The 18,041-nt window shown below is 44.8% G+C and overlaps 1 protein-coding gene across 1 annotated transcript in view; it reads left to right on the top strand.

Annotated features, from left to right (window-relative positions):
- The window catches only part of cnksr3 (cnksr family member 3), a 27,859-nt gene extending 9,957 nt beyond the window's left edge, over positions 1–17,902 (top strand). The window contains exons 3-14 of the mRNA XM_035617525.2: positions 3,522–3,685; positions 7,164–7,366; positions 7,999–8,086; positions 9,659–9,700; positions 11,576–11,695; positions 12,183–12,242; positions 12,358–12,426; positions 12,766–12,915; positions 13,906–14,033; positions 14,172–14,353; positions 14,442–14,519; positions 15,353–17,902. Of these exons, the coding sequence (XP_035473418.1) occupies positions 3,522–3,685; positions 7,164–7,366; positions 7,999–8,086; positions 9,659–9,700; positions 11,576–11,695; positions 12,183–12,242; positions 12,358–12,426; positions 12,766–12,915; positions 13,906–14,033; positions 14,172–14,353; positions 14,442–14,519; positions 15,353–15,675 (1,607 nt within the window). The 3' untranslated portion in view covers positions 15,676–17,902. The remainder of the gene's footprint in view (positions 1–3,521; positions 3,686–7,163; positions 7,367–7,998; positions 8,087–9,658; positions 9,701–11,575; positions 11,696–12,182; positions 12,243–12,357; positions 12,427–12,765; positions 12,916–13,905; positions 14,034–14,171; positions 14,354–14,441; positions 14,520–15,352) is intronic.
- Positions 17,903–18,041: the final 139 nt, after the last annotated feature.

Here is an 18,041-nt window from a genome sequence, read left to right as displayed (position 1 = left end):
ACAACTGCAGCGTTGGAAGGAGAGAGGAATGTTTCAACTGTCACATGAATTAATGACGATGTTACATTTTTATTTTCTCACGAGAACATTGGATCCAGAGGTTGGATGTTGGCACCGCGCCAGAACTTCTGGAAGTTATTTCAGGTTCATCCTGCTGGAATCAACATCATCACTTATCAATAACGCATTCAGACTAAATAATGCTACACTTTTAAATCATTGAGGAAAAGTGAAAACGGATCTTCGACTTGTTGGTGTTGTCATGCGTTCGTTAGCATGTGAGTTTGCCGTCGCGTGACATTTGGCCGACCCGCTGCCGTGCAGCTGGGAGATTATCTGGTGTCAGAAATGTGATCCAGGCTGTTGCCAACACATTCCTGTCGACCGCGGGCCACCGGGCCGCCACCGGGCCGCCGCCACCCCGACCGTGACAAACGGCAGCGGACTGAGCCGTGTTGGAAAGGTTTCTGTTGTGGGGGGGGGGCGTGTTTCAGGCAGAGAGGGTTTGAATTTCTTCTTCTTCTGGTGAGAAGCTGAAAGAAATATGCTGGTGGTTCGCACCCGGGCGTCTGTCCAGGAAACAGAACCAGAACCAGCAGCCGACGACTGGTGGTGGTGAAAGACACTGTGGTATGGAAGTCAAATGCTGTCGATATGTAAATAACATAAGTTAAACAGGTTTAACTTAAGTTTGCTGTTTCAACCATATCTTATTGAAATTTAAATTTAAATCGCTGCTTTTCAAGGTCGTTCCCTTGAAAAGTTTTGGTTCTTTCATTGTTAATCACAAGTTATTGTTTTTCTTTCCAGTTAAGGAAATGAATAACGGACTTTTTAAAATGTAATAATTTAAAATAAAGGTTGACTTTTTAAAATCATATAACTTCAGTTAATTTCAGTTGAACAGGTTTGGTTCTTTGGCTGTTAATCACACAAGTTATTATTTGTCTGTTTATTAGGGAAATTAGTAACTGACTTTTTTAAGATTAAGTCATTTAGTTGAAAAAATTTGAAAAAAAAAGGAAAAAAATCCAATCACAAGTTACCAGATCAGTACAAAAACTTAGCTTAGCATCGTATAAGAAGGAGACAGAAAAGGTTTTAAATGAGTAATTAATCACTAATCAGCTCATTGTCTCAACTTTAATAATGATAATACACAAAGCTTATTTCTTATTTCACCTTTTGAAAAATAGTCCCAAAATCAACTATAGGAGCCAAAAGTGTTTGTTTAATTTGTCTGATTCCAACTTCGGGCTCGTGAACATAAAGAAGCCATGAAGCGAACAAACGTTCTCTTGAAGTGTCACCTTGAAAACTCCTGAGGTGCGACATCAGCAGTAAGTTACAGGAGGAATGTTCCTCCTCCCTGTCGTCCATCTGTCGCTTCCCTCTGAAGACGAGCGGGAGTCCGAGTCTCGGTGGGAACCGCCGCCACATGCTGGGCCTCTTGTTTTCTTCTCCTCTGTTCACACCAGCTCAGGAGTTTTCTTCCACCAGTTGCTCGTCCGGCAGCGTCGTCGGCCATTTGGTGGACGCCCGTGTGCCACAGTTAGAAGGAAAAAAATGTTCCCAGAGCCGGAAGTTTCCAAAATCTTTAATTTGCTACAGTTGAAGACGATAAAAACGATGAAACAACTGGTTTTTTTTTTAGGTGTTTTTGCTCAAATATGACTGAAACATTCAGGTTAAACCAAAGACTCAGTTGTAAAAATGTTATTTAACGAATGATTTTGGCTGTGAACGCAGCTCAGTCACATTTTGATAGTTTTGACTTTTAAAAAGTGATAACAGAAGATGAAAATGTTAAATTCTGGCTGGTTTAAACTGCCATAAATGAGATATTCATTTTTTTTACTGTAAAATGTTGTTACAGTAAAGGTTATTTTTTCGAGCTACATCTTTGTATGTGGTCGTCTTTTGGTCGATGAAACCAGATTTTGCAAAAGATCAATAATTTACATTACATCTAAATAGACACTTTTTTTATAAAATGTCACTCGACTAAAATCTAGAGCTGAAATGTGTCAATTAATTGAGATTTTTTTATCGACAGAAAATTAATTGGCAGTTTTTTAAGCAAAGATTTCAGCTATTCTTTGATTCCATCTTCTTGAAACAAGACTTTCAAAAACTTGACAGTTTATATAAAAGCATTTGTCTCATTCTTCTGACATTTTATGAACTACAGCATCAGTCAATTAATTGACAAAAGTATCAGCAGATTTCTTAAAAGTTGAGAACAATCAATAGCTGCAGTTCCGGTAACTTCTCCGTCTGATGTGAATCAGTAGAAGTAACGAGGTGGACGTCGGTCGGCGCTCGTCCATCGATCGGGGCGGTGGGAACTCTTTTTATCTCGTCTCCCCCCGCTGCGGTCTTTCACAGAGAGGTCAGAGGTCAAAGTTCAGGGTCGGACACAGAGTGGCGCCGCCGGAGCTGGCGGTGTCTCGCTCCTCAAGGTCACACGAGGTCAGGAGGGATCCCGCTGGTCCACAACGCTCCAGAACTAATCTGCTTCAGGATGAACTTATTGAAGTCGCCCTCCACTTCTGTTTCTGTCCTCTTACATGTCTGACATCGACTAGTCGACTTGCATCTGGTGTGTTCACCAGATGCAAGGTGAAAATCTCCTCCTCCTGGAGGAAGAGATTTCTGTTTCACTTCTCTGCAATTTGAAATTCACAAACTTCCAGTGCAGCAGAGGTAGGGCATTACGAGAGGAAGACAGGTGTGTCGGCAGACAGTTAGCATTAGCATTAGCAGTTAGCATCACGAGAGGACGACAGGTGTGTCGGCAGACAGTTAGCATTAGCAGTTAGCATCACGAGAGGACGACAGGTGTGTCGGCAGACAGTTAGCATTAGCAGTTAGCATCATGAGAGAATGGCAGGTGTGTCGGCAGACAGTTAGCATTAGCAGTTAGCATCACGAGAGGACGACAGGTGTGTCGGCAGACAGTTAGCATTAGCAGTTAGCATCATGAGAGAACGGCAGGTGTGTCGGTAGACAGTTAGCATTAGCAGTTAGCATCATGATTTTAGCCTATTTTGACATTTTACTTTTTATTTAAAATGTTTGACCTTCTGACAAGAGCAGTTTAAAAACCCATAAATGTAGGAGTGTTAGTTAAAGTTGCAAAACCTGGATTAAATGAGACGCATCACAGTCGATGGACTTTGAATGACAGCTGGAGCTTCATGCCATGTGTGTGTGTGTGTGTGTGTGTGTGTGTGTGTGTTCGTGTGTGTGTGTGTGTGTGTGTGTGTGTGTGTGTGTCAGGTGACAGGATGGTGTGAGCGGTGCCTCACGGATCACCAGCTCGAGTCAATAAGTGACTGTTGACTCAGCAGCTGTTTGCTGTCGGATCAGAACTGAAACTCGTGCACGTGTTTTTTTCCTTTTCCCTCCCCGTTCCCCTGCAGCTCAAAACCATATTCTGGTCCATATAAGTATGTTTTTATTGCCTTTTTAACTCATAAACCCTGCCAACGCCCGTCTCTCTCCCTCGCCCCCCTCAGGCCTGGACGACAGCCTGCAGCAGTACGTCCCGTCCTTCCAGCGGCAGCAGGTGGACGGTGAGAAGCTGCTCCGGATGTCCCACCAGGAGCTGCTGTGTCTGGGCGTGTCGCGGGTCGGACACCAGGAGCTGGTGCTGGAGGCCGTGGACCTGCTCTGCGCTCTGGTGAGTCACGCCACACTCCAGTCGGCTTGTGTTTGACTGAAACTCCGCTCGTCGCTAAACGCCTCCACGTGTTTGACGAAGCCTTTTTTTCAGTCGAGTGTGTTGATGACTCGCCAACAAAACTCCCAGAGTTCTCGGGGCGGAGGAACTGGCAGTTCTGTTTGGCCACAAATGCCGAGAGGCGCAGACAGAAGTTATTCTGAGTCCTGCAGCAAACATCTGTGCTCCATTACTCTCCAGAGGAATAACAAATCAATATATAAAGCCCGTCACACACACACACACACACACCGACCGGTGACCTGGAACAATCTCACACAAACTACTGTTCACTGAAAAATAATAATAATAAGGTTTCTGAAGAAACATTAGACTTAAAAGTACTTTGTTTCTCTGACATTTAAACCTTATTCATTCAACTTGACTACAAGTCATGTTGAACTTTTACATGATTTAAATAACGTTCTATTTATTTTAATGTGCTAAGTTACTGGTGCAACTCGGACTGAAGTGACGCTCATGGAAAACGAGAGGACGAGTGAAGAACAGTTGTTGTTGTTGTTGTTGTTGTTGTTGTTAGTCAGATTATTATTACCAATGGAATCTGGACGTTGTGAGCGGATTTCTTTCTTTCTTTGTTTCTCACAGTCGTTTAATCTGCGGGTGAAAAAAATGTGCTAATGGGCCGAGATAAGTTTGTGTGTGAAGTGACTCGGCTCGTTGGAAAACACAGTGGTGCCTTTATCTTGGAAGTGAAGCGGTGAAGTGAAGGGAAACCAAATCAGTTGAGGTCAGCGGATCTCAGCCGGTCCAAGTTCCAGCATGAAACTGGTTCACTTCCAATTCCATCCGTCGTCTTTTTTCTTCCCTCAGAAGGTTTTTCAACGGGAACGCAGTTGACGGACGAAGACGGAGTGAACACAGAGCATCTCAAAGCATCTCGTACGATGTACCACGGTTCGAAGGTTCGTCAAGCGCACGCAATGAATCCTGGGATAGTTTGAGTCGACCCGACTCAAGTCTTAAATGTAGCCTCTGAATTGGGACACACTCAGTGTCCCAGTGCACATTCACACCTTCCGAAGGCACCTTGTCGGGTCCGGACCTTGGGACCCAAGGTTCCTCGGACCCACGGTTCCGGACCAATGGACGACTATAACTCGGAGAGAAATCAAATATCTGAAGTAGAAGGTCCGTCGGGGAGCGAAATTCGTCCAACAAGGGTTGACGCCCCCATCTCGCCTGGTTGAAGAAAGGTGAAGGAAATTCCTGGATTCCGCCCGTTGGTCCCGATCAGCTCCCAAATTGAATCGTCGCATTCACGCTGAATTTTCAGACGCTGCCGGAAACCGGAGATGGAATCAGCGGTGGGCCGCCATAAAGTGTCCCCTGTCGGTCGCTCAGTTGGTTGTGGTTTGACACTTTAGCCACCAGATGCCGCCAGAAAATTACAAAAATGACACACTGGGGCTTTAAACTATCCGGTTTCTGCAGGTTCCCGATTTGACCATCTAACCATCTAACCATCTGACCATCTGACCATCTAACCATCTGACCATCTGACCATCTAACCATCTAACCATCTGACCATCTGACCATCTGACCATCTAACCATCTGACCATCTGACCATCTAACCATCTAACCATCTGACCATCTGACCATCTGACCATCTAACCATCTGACCATCTGACCATCTAACCATCTGACCATCTGACCATCTAACCATCTGACCATCTGACCATCTGACCATCTAACCATCTGACCATCTGACCATCTGACCATCTAACCATCTGACCATCTGACCATCTGACCATCCGACCATCCGACCATCCGACCATCCGACCATCCGACCATCCGACCATCCGACCATCTGACCATCTGACCATCTGACCATCTGACCATCTAACCATCTGACCATCTGACCATCTGACCATCTGACCATCTAACCATCTAACCATCTAACCATCTGACCATCTGACCATCTGACCATCTGACCATCTGACCATCTAACCATCTGACCATCTAACCATCTAACCATCAAACCATCTGACCATCGGGCCGACAAGTCCTGCACACACACTTTCCTTAATTTTTTGAATCTGAACCAAGAAGAACTTTATATTCTATATTGGGCTCTTCGGGAACATCACAGTGTGACTCCTCCCTCGGAGCCTGGAACACGTCCTTCCTGTGTTTGTCTCCGTGAGTTGATTCTCGATTGTGTTCAAGGGGGCGTCGAGGTTCAGTTTCACCTCCAGCCGTTCGATCGGGGCCGGTGGTTTGAATTCCTGGCTCCTCCGGACGCACTGAAACAACTGGACAGTGAACGGAGCGAACGTCATCATCGCAGCTCGAGTGATTCACGGAGAGTTTTCCTGTAAATCTGAATCGAAAGGTCAAGCGACGTGTTTTGGAGCAGGAAACAGATGTGACACACGCACACGTACACACACACACACACACACACACACACACACGCACACGTACACACACACACACGTACACGTACACACACGCACACGTACACACACACACACACACACACGCACGTACACACAAACACGTACACACACACATACACACACACACACACACACACACACACACACATACACACACACACACACACGCACACACACACACACACACACACTGTACAAACCATCATGAATGGCGATGACGATCAGTTGTTGCAGCTCAGTTGCTTCACGTCTGCGGTCGGTCACGTTCACACACTTTGTTCTGGGATCGTGTTTCTTCTGACACGACCTGAAACGCGAGGATCATAACTCGCCATCGGGCCTCATGTTGAGCTAAGTTGAGTTATTGTTTTTTTTTTACAGTGCAGCGAGTCGACAGGTGGAATGTCAGTTTGGCAGCAGATGTTTTCATTGGCTCTGAGCCTCACGAGTCGCCAGCTGATCCTGTTCAGATCCGTGGAGACGAGCGCAAAAGAATCTGATCAGTTACTGATACGTTCACTGTACGTGAAGCTTCACGTCGTGTGCTGCTGTCGCTGATCCATCGATTGATGAAAAGACAAAAATACGTCTTCAGGAAAAAATGAGATGCTCCTGAAGATTCTTTCCTTACTCCTTTACTCCTTTCACCTAATCCTTCTTTCTTTCCTTACTTCATTCATTCATTCTTTCTTTCTTTCTTTATTTCCTAACTTCTTTCTTTACTCATTTCCTTCCTTCCTAACTTCTTTCTTTCTTTATTTCTTTCTTCCTTCCTAACTTCCTTCATTCCTTATTTCTTTCCTTCAATCTTTCCTTCTTTCTTTCCATCTCTCCGTCCATCAGTTTCCCTCACATTCATTGATCGTCATCATTGATCATGTAAACTGTCAGGAGGAAGGTGATGTAGCGTGGAATAGATCATCAGACTATCGCCACGGTGACCAGTCTGTAGGAGTGTGTGAGTGTGTGTGTGTGTGTGTGTTTTGTACTTGAACCCGTCCACGTGTGTCCACAGAACCACGGCGTGGAGTCGGACCACCTGAAGACGCTGGTGGGGAAGATGAGGGCGGCTCACCACAACCTCAGCGGCGCCGTGTCGCAGCGCAGGAAGAACCCGGCGTACCACAACAAACACGCCCACCAGCCGTCCAACGAGTTCCTGACGGCCGTCGTCCAGCTGATCGCAGCCGCCAAGAGTCTGCTGGCATGGTTGGACAGGTAGACACACACACACACACACACTTGAATAACACACACACGGGTCCCTTGTTAACACGTGTAGCGTCCGACAGCTGTGTGTGTGTGTGTGTGTGTGTGTGTGTGTGTGTGTGTGTGTGTGTGTGTGTGTGTGTGTGTGTGTGTGTGTGTGTGTGTGTGTGTGTGTGTGTGTGTGTGTGTGTGTGTGTGTGTGTGTGTGTGTGTGTGTGTGTGTGTGTGTGTGTGTTTTCAGCTTGTATCAGCTTGAAGAACATTCCTGCGTCTCTGCAGCTGCTTCAGTCAGATCACACACCTGACGTCTGACAGACGCTCGGCCGATAACAAATCATCTCACGTCACACTCGCTTCAACTTGGTCAGGATCCAAAGTTTAGTAATAAAGAAGAAGAAAGAGTCAGATTCCATGATTTGATGATTGTATCGCTGACATTTGATTTCATCTGCTCACTTTCTTTCCCTGATTAAAAATAGTTGTTTACTAGTTTTGAGAAGTCACCAGATTTAAAAACCTCTGCAAGTTCAACGGCAGAGTTTCATAGATTTGAGCGTGTAATGTGTAAATCATAGGTTCAACTCAGGTACAGTACACGTCAGAGCATCCAGCTGTAAGACTGTAAATATCTCTCTCTGCAGGACTCCTCTGACGAGCGCCAACGACTTCACCGCCACCAAGAGCAGAATCATCCAGCTCTGCCTGGAGCTCACCTCCACCGTGCAGAAGGTCAGAGCCTCCGTGTCACCGCCAAAACACGTTTCAGAAGCATCGTCCTCTACATGTCGCCCCGACCGAGACGGTCCTCAGAGAGAAATCTGACCGTCTGACCTCGTGACCTCTGGGACCGTTTCTGTTTCCAGCTTTGATGATGATGATGATGATGATGAAGAAGACGCAGCAGATAACGGCAGTTTTACATGAACAAAGTCCTTCAGACGAAGAGTCTCTTCCCCTTATCGGAGCAAACAGAACGAGCGACAAGAGTTCAACTTGTGAACCCGTTTGATTCAAACATCTCACAAATTTATCGTTTGAGGGGTTTTTTCTCAAAGAGGAGAACATGGTGCATTTGTTAGGGACAGATTTAAATTTCACATTAAGTATAACGTCATCAGCAAACATTGATCACATGAAAATCCAAACCGGTCGCTGCTTTAGCCAATAAGAGCCAAACTTCTGTTTTCCCAGCAGGAAAACATGTCAGTAAACACACCAGCTTATTTTTCATGAATAAAAAAAACAGACCCCTGAGAACAAAATACCAAATTAAATATTATCACTAAGAGAAGGTATATTATGTTGCTGAGCGTTGGATATTTTTTGCGTCGTGTTCGACTGCAGAGCTTCGTGCTGCGTTCAGGCGTCGCCCCGTCGCCGCCTGTCATGCAATCATCCTGTCAGGCCGTTTACAGGAGGCTGTTATTTGTGCGACCGCAGGAGGAATCCCTCCCGTCAGTGTCTCTGGGAGGCATTTGTGGTTCCTCCCTCTGGTTTCACTCTCCCGTCATTCCTCAAATATTTGTTTCACCGCTGATTTCTCTCCCGTCACGTGTCAGTTTAACACCGTCGTGTTGTTTTCATACGAACAGACTCATGTTATTCTGTCAACAGGAACTTTAATGTCGTGGGTCAGTGAATGTGTTCAGCTTCTGGGTCAAGATTTGAATATTTCTTTGGCAAAGCTGAATCATATGCAAAGGAACAAAACCAGTTGTGTTTCTCTGCAGGAGTCGACGGTTCTAGATGTTTAAAATGTTTGAATGAGCCGCGAGAAAAATCATGTAAAAGATTTTTGTAAGAAATTGAAAACATACTTTTGGCTTTATTTTGTTCGTTTGTTTCTCCTAAATAAAGTCAATTGTAAAGAATATTTAGTCAAAAAAATGTAATCATGTAATGTGATAAATTGAACATCAACTCCACTTATTCTTCTCTCTTTGTAAAGAGGAAGCGTGAACGAGTCTGTGAAGTCAACGAGTTCAATCATGTGACTTTTAATTTCCTCATTTTCACAGATGAAGATATTCTGCGGTCAGACTCGTCCGATCAGCCGTTTCTGTTCCGCGTCGTGTCGCTCGTCAAAATAAAAGCACAAGACCAGTTTCAAGAATAAAAGGCGACAAATGGAAATGAATCAAATCGCTCCTTGTAGTTTCGGCCTGTTGAGGAGTATGTCACCTCGTATCATAATCCTCAGATGATTGGACTGCGTTTGTTTTCTCTCTCCACTGAACTGTGATTTTCTTTTACAGTGTGTCGTCCGTCAGTCGCTCAGTCTCTGTCTCTCTTTAATTGCAGGACTGTACTGTTTATGAGATGGAGGAGAAGATTCTGGAAGTGGTGAGTGTTGCACCGACACACACACACACACACACACACATTTCCCTCGGCCGTCCTCTGTGTGCGCGTGTGTGTTTGTTCAGCTCAGGGCCGTCCACTTCCTGTCTGAGATAACACTTCCTGTTTGTTTTTAGGAGGAAAACACAGATTGAGCCGATTCGTTTCAGTCACTTTCGACCCGACGATCGGCTCCTGACGTGACCTCTGACCTCTAACAGCGCCTAAGTTTTAGTGGAGTTTTTCTTAAATAATATAACATAACCTAGTTTTTGACACTGTTCAAAATATATTTAATTCAGAAATTGATTCAGTCAGTGAACATTTGGTGCCTCGTGTTTTTGGAAAAAGTCAAAAGTATATTTCTTGGTTTTTCAGCATTTTGGAAAAACACAATAATTTACATTACCTTTTATTTTTTCTATTACACGTGAAACATGGGAGGTGCGAGCTGTTTTAATATTAATATTTTCGTGTGGCGTGACAGTTCTTTGTGGTGATAGGGTAAGACATAGTATCGGTACAGGAAACTCTCACTGGCTCTTTCCAGGTCTTCAGCTGAGCAGTGACACACGTCGCGTCTCGCGTCTTTGTTGTCACCTGGACTAACAAAGTCAACTAAAAGCAGGAAACGCTGCAAACACAGATAAAGTAAAAGCAGCCATGAGGAGAGGAAAAAAAACAGAAACCCACACAAAGCTTTAAGAAAAATGACAGAACTAGACCCGAGACGAGTTCGTCTCCATCATTTTTCAAAGCAAATCAACAGAGGAAGACGGAATAGGACTGATTCATTTTGCAGAGGAGCTTGTTTTCCCTGGTTTACTTGTAATTTCCTGCCGGTGTGCGTTTATCTGATGGCTTCCCATGACCCCGTGACCCCCCAGACCCCCTGGTGTGGCGCTGCAGGCGGTGCGACGATCATCAGACTGTCGTGTGACAGAACCCAAATCATATCATGAAGAAATGAAAGAAGCCAGAGAAAGAAAACAGCCCCTATATGAATGAGAATAGAAATCAGATCAGTTTTCAGATTCTTAACTTCTTGATTTTTGTCTCTCACCTGTTTGAGTTTCACAACCCTGAGGCTCTGAGACCTCCTCCCACATCGGAGAGAGAAAACACACACGAGCGTCAGTGTTTTTAAAAACACAGAACCGGACGAATGAGTCGTGTGATCGTTGACCCGCGCAAGCGTTTCCCAACATGGAGACACGAACATGTGGTGTATAATTTTCATGATGTCTCATGTGATGAACTGTCTGTAAATTCCATCAGTTGTTTACTGATAATTGTTGTACTGTTGTGTTGTCAATTAGCTACATAGCTAACCAAACTTAAAGAAACCAAGCTAAGCTAAACAAAATAAACTAAGCTAAGCTAAATTTTAAAAAACTAAGCTAAGCTAAACAAAATTAAACTAAGCTAAGCTAAACAAAATTAAACTAAGCTAAGCTAAACAAAATAAATTTAAACTAAACGAAACTAAATTGAACTAAACTAAGCTAAATTTAAAAAAACTAAACTAAGCTAAACAAAATTAAACTAAGCTAAAAATAATTTAACTAAACTAAGCTAACCTAAACTTAAAAAACAAACTAAGCTAAGCTTACAAAATAAACTAAACTAAGCTAAACTTAAAGAAACTTCATTAAACTTTTACTCAACCGCTCGGACGTACACATGTAGTTTTACTCTCGATCGATCTGTTGATCCGTTTCTCTTTGCTTCCTGTGAAAACATCGCAGCACTCCGACGTGTTCAGACTTCGTCTTGCCCGACCGACAGTCCAAACGCAGACACACACGCTCCATCGGCTGTCAAGTAAAACCAAGAGAAAGGACTCGTAACGAGCGTTGACCTTCTTGTCTCTTTCAGTCGCGAGCTCTGAACGGCGTCTGCGAGGAGACGGCCCAGGCGACCTCTGACCCCTCGAGGAGCGATCTGGCCTGTCTGGAGGAGGTTCACATCACCAACGTCCGGCCGGGCGAGGGACTGGTGAGCGCCGACTCCGATCCAACCAGACAAACGGTCCTGATCCGTCACTGGTCACAGACAATAGATTGAGGCTGGAGCCTGGTTTAGTAAAGTATTAGTTCTTAAACACCGAAGAAAAACCTGGACAGGAAATGTTACCAGGGAATTTAAAAACCTGTGCTGATTCCGACCCGGACGTGACTTCCATTGTTCTGCTCTTTACGTCGTAAATCTCCAGACATCCGGCCTCTTCTACCATTGTTTGCTATATTTATATTTGTTTCTCTCGGACTCCTGCGCTTCACGTCTGAACGCCGAGGGAACACGAGCTCCTTCGTTCATACGACAGATAAAACGCCAAGTCAAAGACATCAGAAAGTATTTTCGTATTTTCGAACCAGGATCAGATGAAAACAGAAACAGATGTAGGTCCCAAAAACCCCCGAGAACCAACGTCTTTATGTGGAAGATTCACGTGTTCGTCCTCTAAACCTGTTTCCTCTCTCAGGGGATTTACATCAAATCCACGTACGACGGACTTCACGTCATCACGGGGACGACGGAGAACGTGAGTGTGCTGCTGCGTCCGTATCACGACGCTCGGTCCTGTGTTTCTTTGCAGAAAACGCTTCTGTGAAGAATTCAGTTTAACTTCTAACTAGAGAAACAACTGTGATTCGCAGTCTCCTGCGGATAAAACCCAGAGGATCCACGCCGGAGACGAAGTGGTGCAGGTCAACGGACAAACTGTGGTGAGCAACGAAGAAACACAGTTCCACACGTTGGCAAATGTTCAGATTCCTGTTCTGAGATTCAGACGAGAAGCTCGAGAATGTAAAGCTGCGGGCGGGTTAGCTTAGCTTAGCATAAAGACTGGAAACGGGGGGAAAGAGTTAGCCGGACTCTCTTAGCACTAGCAAAACAAAGTAAAACCAGGCTAGCAGCTCCCCCCTGTTGTCGGCCTCTATGCTAAGCTAAGCTAACAGACAAGAGAGTGGTGTCATTATAATCCTGTGAATGTACTCGCTAGCGCCCTCTGGAGGGCTGCAGTCGCCATTGCAGCTCAGCGTTCTGCTCTGTGATTGGTCCAGGTGGGCTGGCAGCTGAAGCACCTGGTGGAGAAGTTGAGGGCGGAGACCGGGGGCGTCGCCCTGACGGTGAAGAAGAGGCCGGCGGGCGTCTGCGGCGGCTCCGCGGCGGCTCCTCTGAAGAACCTGCGCTGGAGGCCGCCGCTCGTTCAGGTAGCTGAGCCCGACACGCCGCCGCGTTGATGACACACGTTTCGTCCACAATGTGACAATTCTGAATTCAAAGAAACGTCCTTCTGGGGGGGTTTGTGTCGACAGGAAGTGAGTGTTCAGGGCAGATTAGTTTCCTGAAACACCTCTCGATGAGCTCAGGCTCTGAAAACACATCTGAGGTCAGTCCGTCTGTACGTCACCGTCACGCCCGTCATTCAGTTCAAAGGTCATCGGCACTTACATCATCACCCCCCCCCCCCGTACTCTGCCCTGTAACCACCTCCCACTCACTTTTCATTTCAGCTGTTCAATGGTTCTTTTCACTGTCTGTTAATCAGTCATTTGGTCTAAAAATTCTGAAGTGTCCGGTGCAGAAATGATGAAGCGATGGTACCATTTGATACCAATTGGCAGATTATATAATTTCAATAATTGATTATTCATTCAAGGTGTTTTAAAGTTATAAATTCGGAGAAGGAATTGTGTTGAGTGTGGTCTGCTGCTCTTGTCCATGTCATAGATTTTATATATATATATAGATTTATGAATGTATAGATTATTCAATTGTTCAATTGTTTTCGGTGAACAGCAGGAAGGAGTGAATTTGTCCTGGACTATAGCAGTGTCAATACGTCACACACGACTTTCGTCTTGGAATCTAAACTTGACCTTTAACCTGCGGAGGAGCGCATGGTGTGGTGTTTTTTTTGGAGCTTTTGCAACAAAGCAGAAAAAGGAGCTGAGTGAATTTCCTGTGTTTATGGAAATGCGGCCGCTCTGGAGGAAGGAAGAGGAAAAGCTTCGTCTGCTGTTTCTCTTCTGGAGCTGGAACCACTTTGTGTTGTTTCGTGATAAAACCCTGATGGAGGAGTCGCCTCCTCCTCCTCCTCCTCCTCCTCCTCCTCCTCCTCCGTTACACAAACACTCATGAGAGGAGAAGTTTTTATCTTCCGCTTCACACTGTCTGATGTCTCTGTTGTCTCCGTGCAGACGTCTCAGAGAGCCTCGGTTCTCTACAGATCTCTGCAGCCGGAAACCTCGGACGCTCCCGGGAGAGGGAGGGCGGCCATCTTGGACTTGTACATCCCTCCTCCCCCTGCAGCGCCGTACGTACCGCTGTGAGTACCCTGCCCGCTGTCAAGGGACAGTTTATCCTCGTATGATATTCGTGCCTATGGAGGAGAACAGTTTTAATGAAAGCCAGAGGGTGAAAACCGTTGTTCTGACTCTTTGTGATATTCTCCTCGTCTCCGCAGCGACGGGAGCACCAGTGTGTCTCCGGGTGTGAAACCGAGGCCCAACTCTCCGAACTCCTGTCTGGACTCGGACGTGCGGCGCCGCGGCAACAGCAGCGCTGTCGGAGACGACGGCGGCCCCTCGTCGGCCGATCTCAACCCGCCGATGCCCGTCCGCCACCGACAGCGCTCGTCCACACGCTGTGAGTGCGATCGCTGGTCCGCTCACATCTTCTCCTCCGTCCCCGTCGCAGGTTTCAGACGTTTTTGTTATTTTCCCCCGTGCCGCAGGTAAACCTCGTCCCGTCTCCATGCCGGCGGAGGTCCTCTCGGCCGTGTCCTCCAGGCCCGGAGCCCTGGGGAGGAGAGGTAAGCTCCGCCCACCAGACGCAGCCCAGCGCCGCTAATCTGAGCGCTATCAGCCGCGGTCGTCTGTCTGCATCATGGAGCGGCGGCGGCGAGGGGGCGAAGCTGCGTGCTTCGAATTTCTACCTCGTTGATCATTAACCACGAGAGCTGATGCTCTCTCTCTCGCTCTCTCTCTCGCTCTCTCTCTGTGTGTGTGTCCATGTGTGTGTGTGTCCGTGTGTCCGTGTGTGTGTCCAAGATAAAAGGGCGTTAATGGGTTTTCGAGAAGCGTTTGATAAAGACTCGTTAAGAGGTCGACTGTTTTCAACACAGTCGAACAATAGAAGAAACTCGACATGGTTTATGAATCTGTGTTAAAACACTCAGTCACATTTCACTATAACAATAACGAAATAATAATAATCTGCTGCTCCTACGTGTTTTTTGATATTATTGGTATTGAGTTTTTTGTAGCAGAAATCTTAAATTAGTTTTAAGTTCTTGAACAAGTCAGATGAACAAACTGAGCGACCGGATTCATTTTTGTTCATTAAAGTATTCAAAACTTTAACTATAAACATTCATACAGATTTATACGTGTATGTATGTGTGTGTGTTTTAAATATAAATGTCTAGACCTAGCATCGTCTTCATCTCTTCACTTAAAATTTGACCACATCTTTCTTATCTAGAAAGTGCACTAAAATAATATAATTATGACGTATATGTATATATACGTATGTATATATGTATGTACATATATATCAAATTCACTAGATATTGCGTAGTGGGGAGTTCAACCAGAGTCTCCTCCAGAAACTAAACGTTTGTTTCCGTCTGGTCTGCTGAATCAGGGCCGGACGTTCTCCACCGGTACCTGAGCAACGAGGGGATCAGCACCATCGAGGAGGAGGAGCCGTGCTTCCCGCTGCCGTACCGCGGGCACCCGTCGGTCCGCGGCGTCGACCACATCCGCGGCAGCCGGTGCTTCATCAACACCGACCTGCACAACAGCGCCACCATCCCCTACCAGGAGGCGGCGTCCAAGAAGTCTGCGTCGGCGACGTCGCCCGCCGCCTCGGCTCCGCCTCTTCCTCCGCCGCCTCAGGCCGTGACCAAACAGTCCACGTCGCTGCTCGGCGGCTGGCTCGCTCGCCTCCGGCTGCTCAGCCAGTGACGGAGCGGAAACGCGGCGAACAGACAAGAGTTCTCTGTGTTTCGTCCGGTTGCTGATTTGTGAAAAGGTTTTTACAAGTGTGAAAACCAACGAGTGGAACACGGTGGAGGACACGTCACATTTCCACTGGTCGAAGCTCGTTGTGGACTTTTTTCATTTCCTACTGGAGAGTCGTGTTCACTGGTTATCAGTCAAATCTTATCAACAATATGAAAATTGGAAAAAATTCAGTTGAGATGAACCCGACGGCCCGTCACACCTGCTTTGCTCTGATTTTATATTTTAAAAAATGCATCCAAACATTAGTGAAAATCCTTTTCCTTTTTTTTTTATGTTGACCACTGCGTCACTGTGACATCATCGATGGGCGTGGTCAGAGGTGGAACAGTGACCACAGTAAAACCTTCCTTCTGGTGCTTTTAGATTTTTTTAAAAAACGGAAAAATAAAAAGCCAAACTTTTACGACGATCTGATGAACTAAAAAATACATATCTTTGAATGGTCGTGAGGTTCAAACAATCTTTACTCTATAAACCATGAAGACACTTAGCTGCTGGAACCTCAACTTGTTGTATGAACTTCTGGACATTTCTCTTTTGAATACAGCTCATAAAAGTATTTATATAACCAAGGTTGGGTCGCAACGGATTACAGGTAATCTGGATTACGTAATCAGATTACAAAAATAAGCGACTATAGTCGGACCAGATTACATTTGAAAAATGTGTAATCAGATTATAGTTACATGGTCAAGGATTTACGTTACTGACTAGAACAATTGCCATTTCATTTGTATTCAGTACCTGATTATACTTCAAAGTAATCTGACCCAACCCTGTATATGACTGTAATTACACTGTAAAACAGCTGCGTCAAAGACATATAGAAATGTGTGTACCTGTTCTGAATTTGAACCATGCATGTAAGAAATAAATGTTTCCAGTGACAAACTGACTTTTCAACGTTGAACCTGCTGAGCTTCCGTACAGAATGTCAAACTCATTGAGAAAAAAAATACAGAATATAGATTGACTTTTAAGATCTGATGACAGCGAAGCTCGTCTGTGTCAAGAATCAACAAGCGGAATAAGAATCGAGTTAAAAGGATTGACGCCTTGATGGCGAGCGTCCGATTCAAAGAGCAGAGGAATCAAAGTCAATTGTATTTTGTCATTTGAAAATGGTGAATCATTTTCTAAACACCAGCACCTTTTCCTCTCGACCTCAGGAGCCGTTAGCGCCTATGGAATATGGACTTTATTTGTTAAAACAAACAATTTGTAAAAATGTTGCAGCTTTTATAGTCTATATAAAAAAAAAAAGAAGTACTACTGCCACGCGACCTACAGTTTTATATCTGCGCTTTTCAGAGTATTTCAAATTAAGAGCTAGCTCACGTTACAATTAAAATGGAACACGGCAAATAAGAACATTAACCAAAATGTTTTTCATGACTCAACATTTCATTTCATTAGCCTTGAGGTTATTTTACATTAAGTGTATTTTTTGTAACTACGTGATGTAACAACTTCCAAATATCTCACTGTCATCAATAGACTCGAGAACAAGTCGTCGTCTGATCTGACGCTGGTTTACTGGAAGTTATGTAAAGTTTCACATTAGACCAACTGGTTTTATGTATTTCAGCTGGGAGTTACTACACTCACAAAAACATAAGTGGTTCCTCCAAAGGGTCTTTGAAGAACTCCTTTGTTTATGGTTTTTGACAATTTAGAACCGTCTGAAGGAGTTCCTCAGGGAAACGTCGTGGATCCGCTGATGTTTACGATCTGAGCTTGTTAATTTCCCTCCAGGATCTTTTTTTTTTTACGTTTGTCAACGTGTTTCTTCTGGCTCATGTTTTATACTAACAAAACATAATGCAAGAGCTATGAAACTTGTACATAAGATTATCAGTGTAACAAACTGTAGATATCACAGACACAAACTTGCATTTTCTTTTGATATGTTTTCAGACAGAGTTTAGATATTTGGTTTCTTAACACAATATTTCAGTTTAAAGGGAGACTGACAGTTTGACAGTTTCCCTTTAAGATGAAAATCATCATGTTTATTGTTCAGGGGGAGTAAACATGTAATATCTGAAGCTCTTTAGTTCTGCTACACGTTTTGTAATGATCACTGTTAGACTCTGAACCGTTCCAGAGCTCTGACACTTTGTTACTCGTCAAGAATATAAACAATAAAGTTTTGTTTGTGTTGAAATCTTCTATCGTTCAACTTTTTTCAATCAGCTTGGTCTTGATGTTGCAGAACGACAGTTGGAGAAACTGTTGTAATGCAACTTCAAGTCTGAAGCATCTCACAAGTCGTGTTAAAGCTCCATCGTGTGGAGCATGTCAGA

Source organism: Scophthalmus maximus, chromosome 18, assembly GCF_022379125.1.
Source record: "Scophthalmus maximus strain ysfricsl-2021 chromosome 18, ASM2237912v1, whole genome shotgun sequence".
Classification (NCBI taxonomy): Eukaryota; Metazoa; Chordata; class Actinopteri; order Pleuronectiformes; family Scophthalmidae; genus Scophthalmus; species Scophthalmus maximus.
Note: the sequence above shows the minus strand (reverse complement) of the source record. Positions and strands in the feature narration are given on the sequence as shown.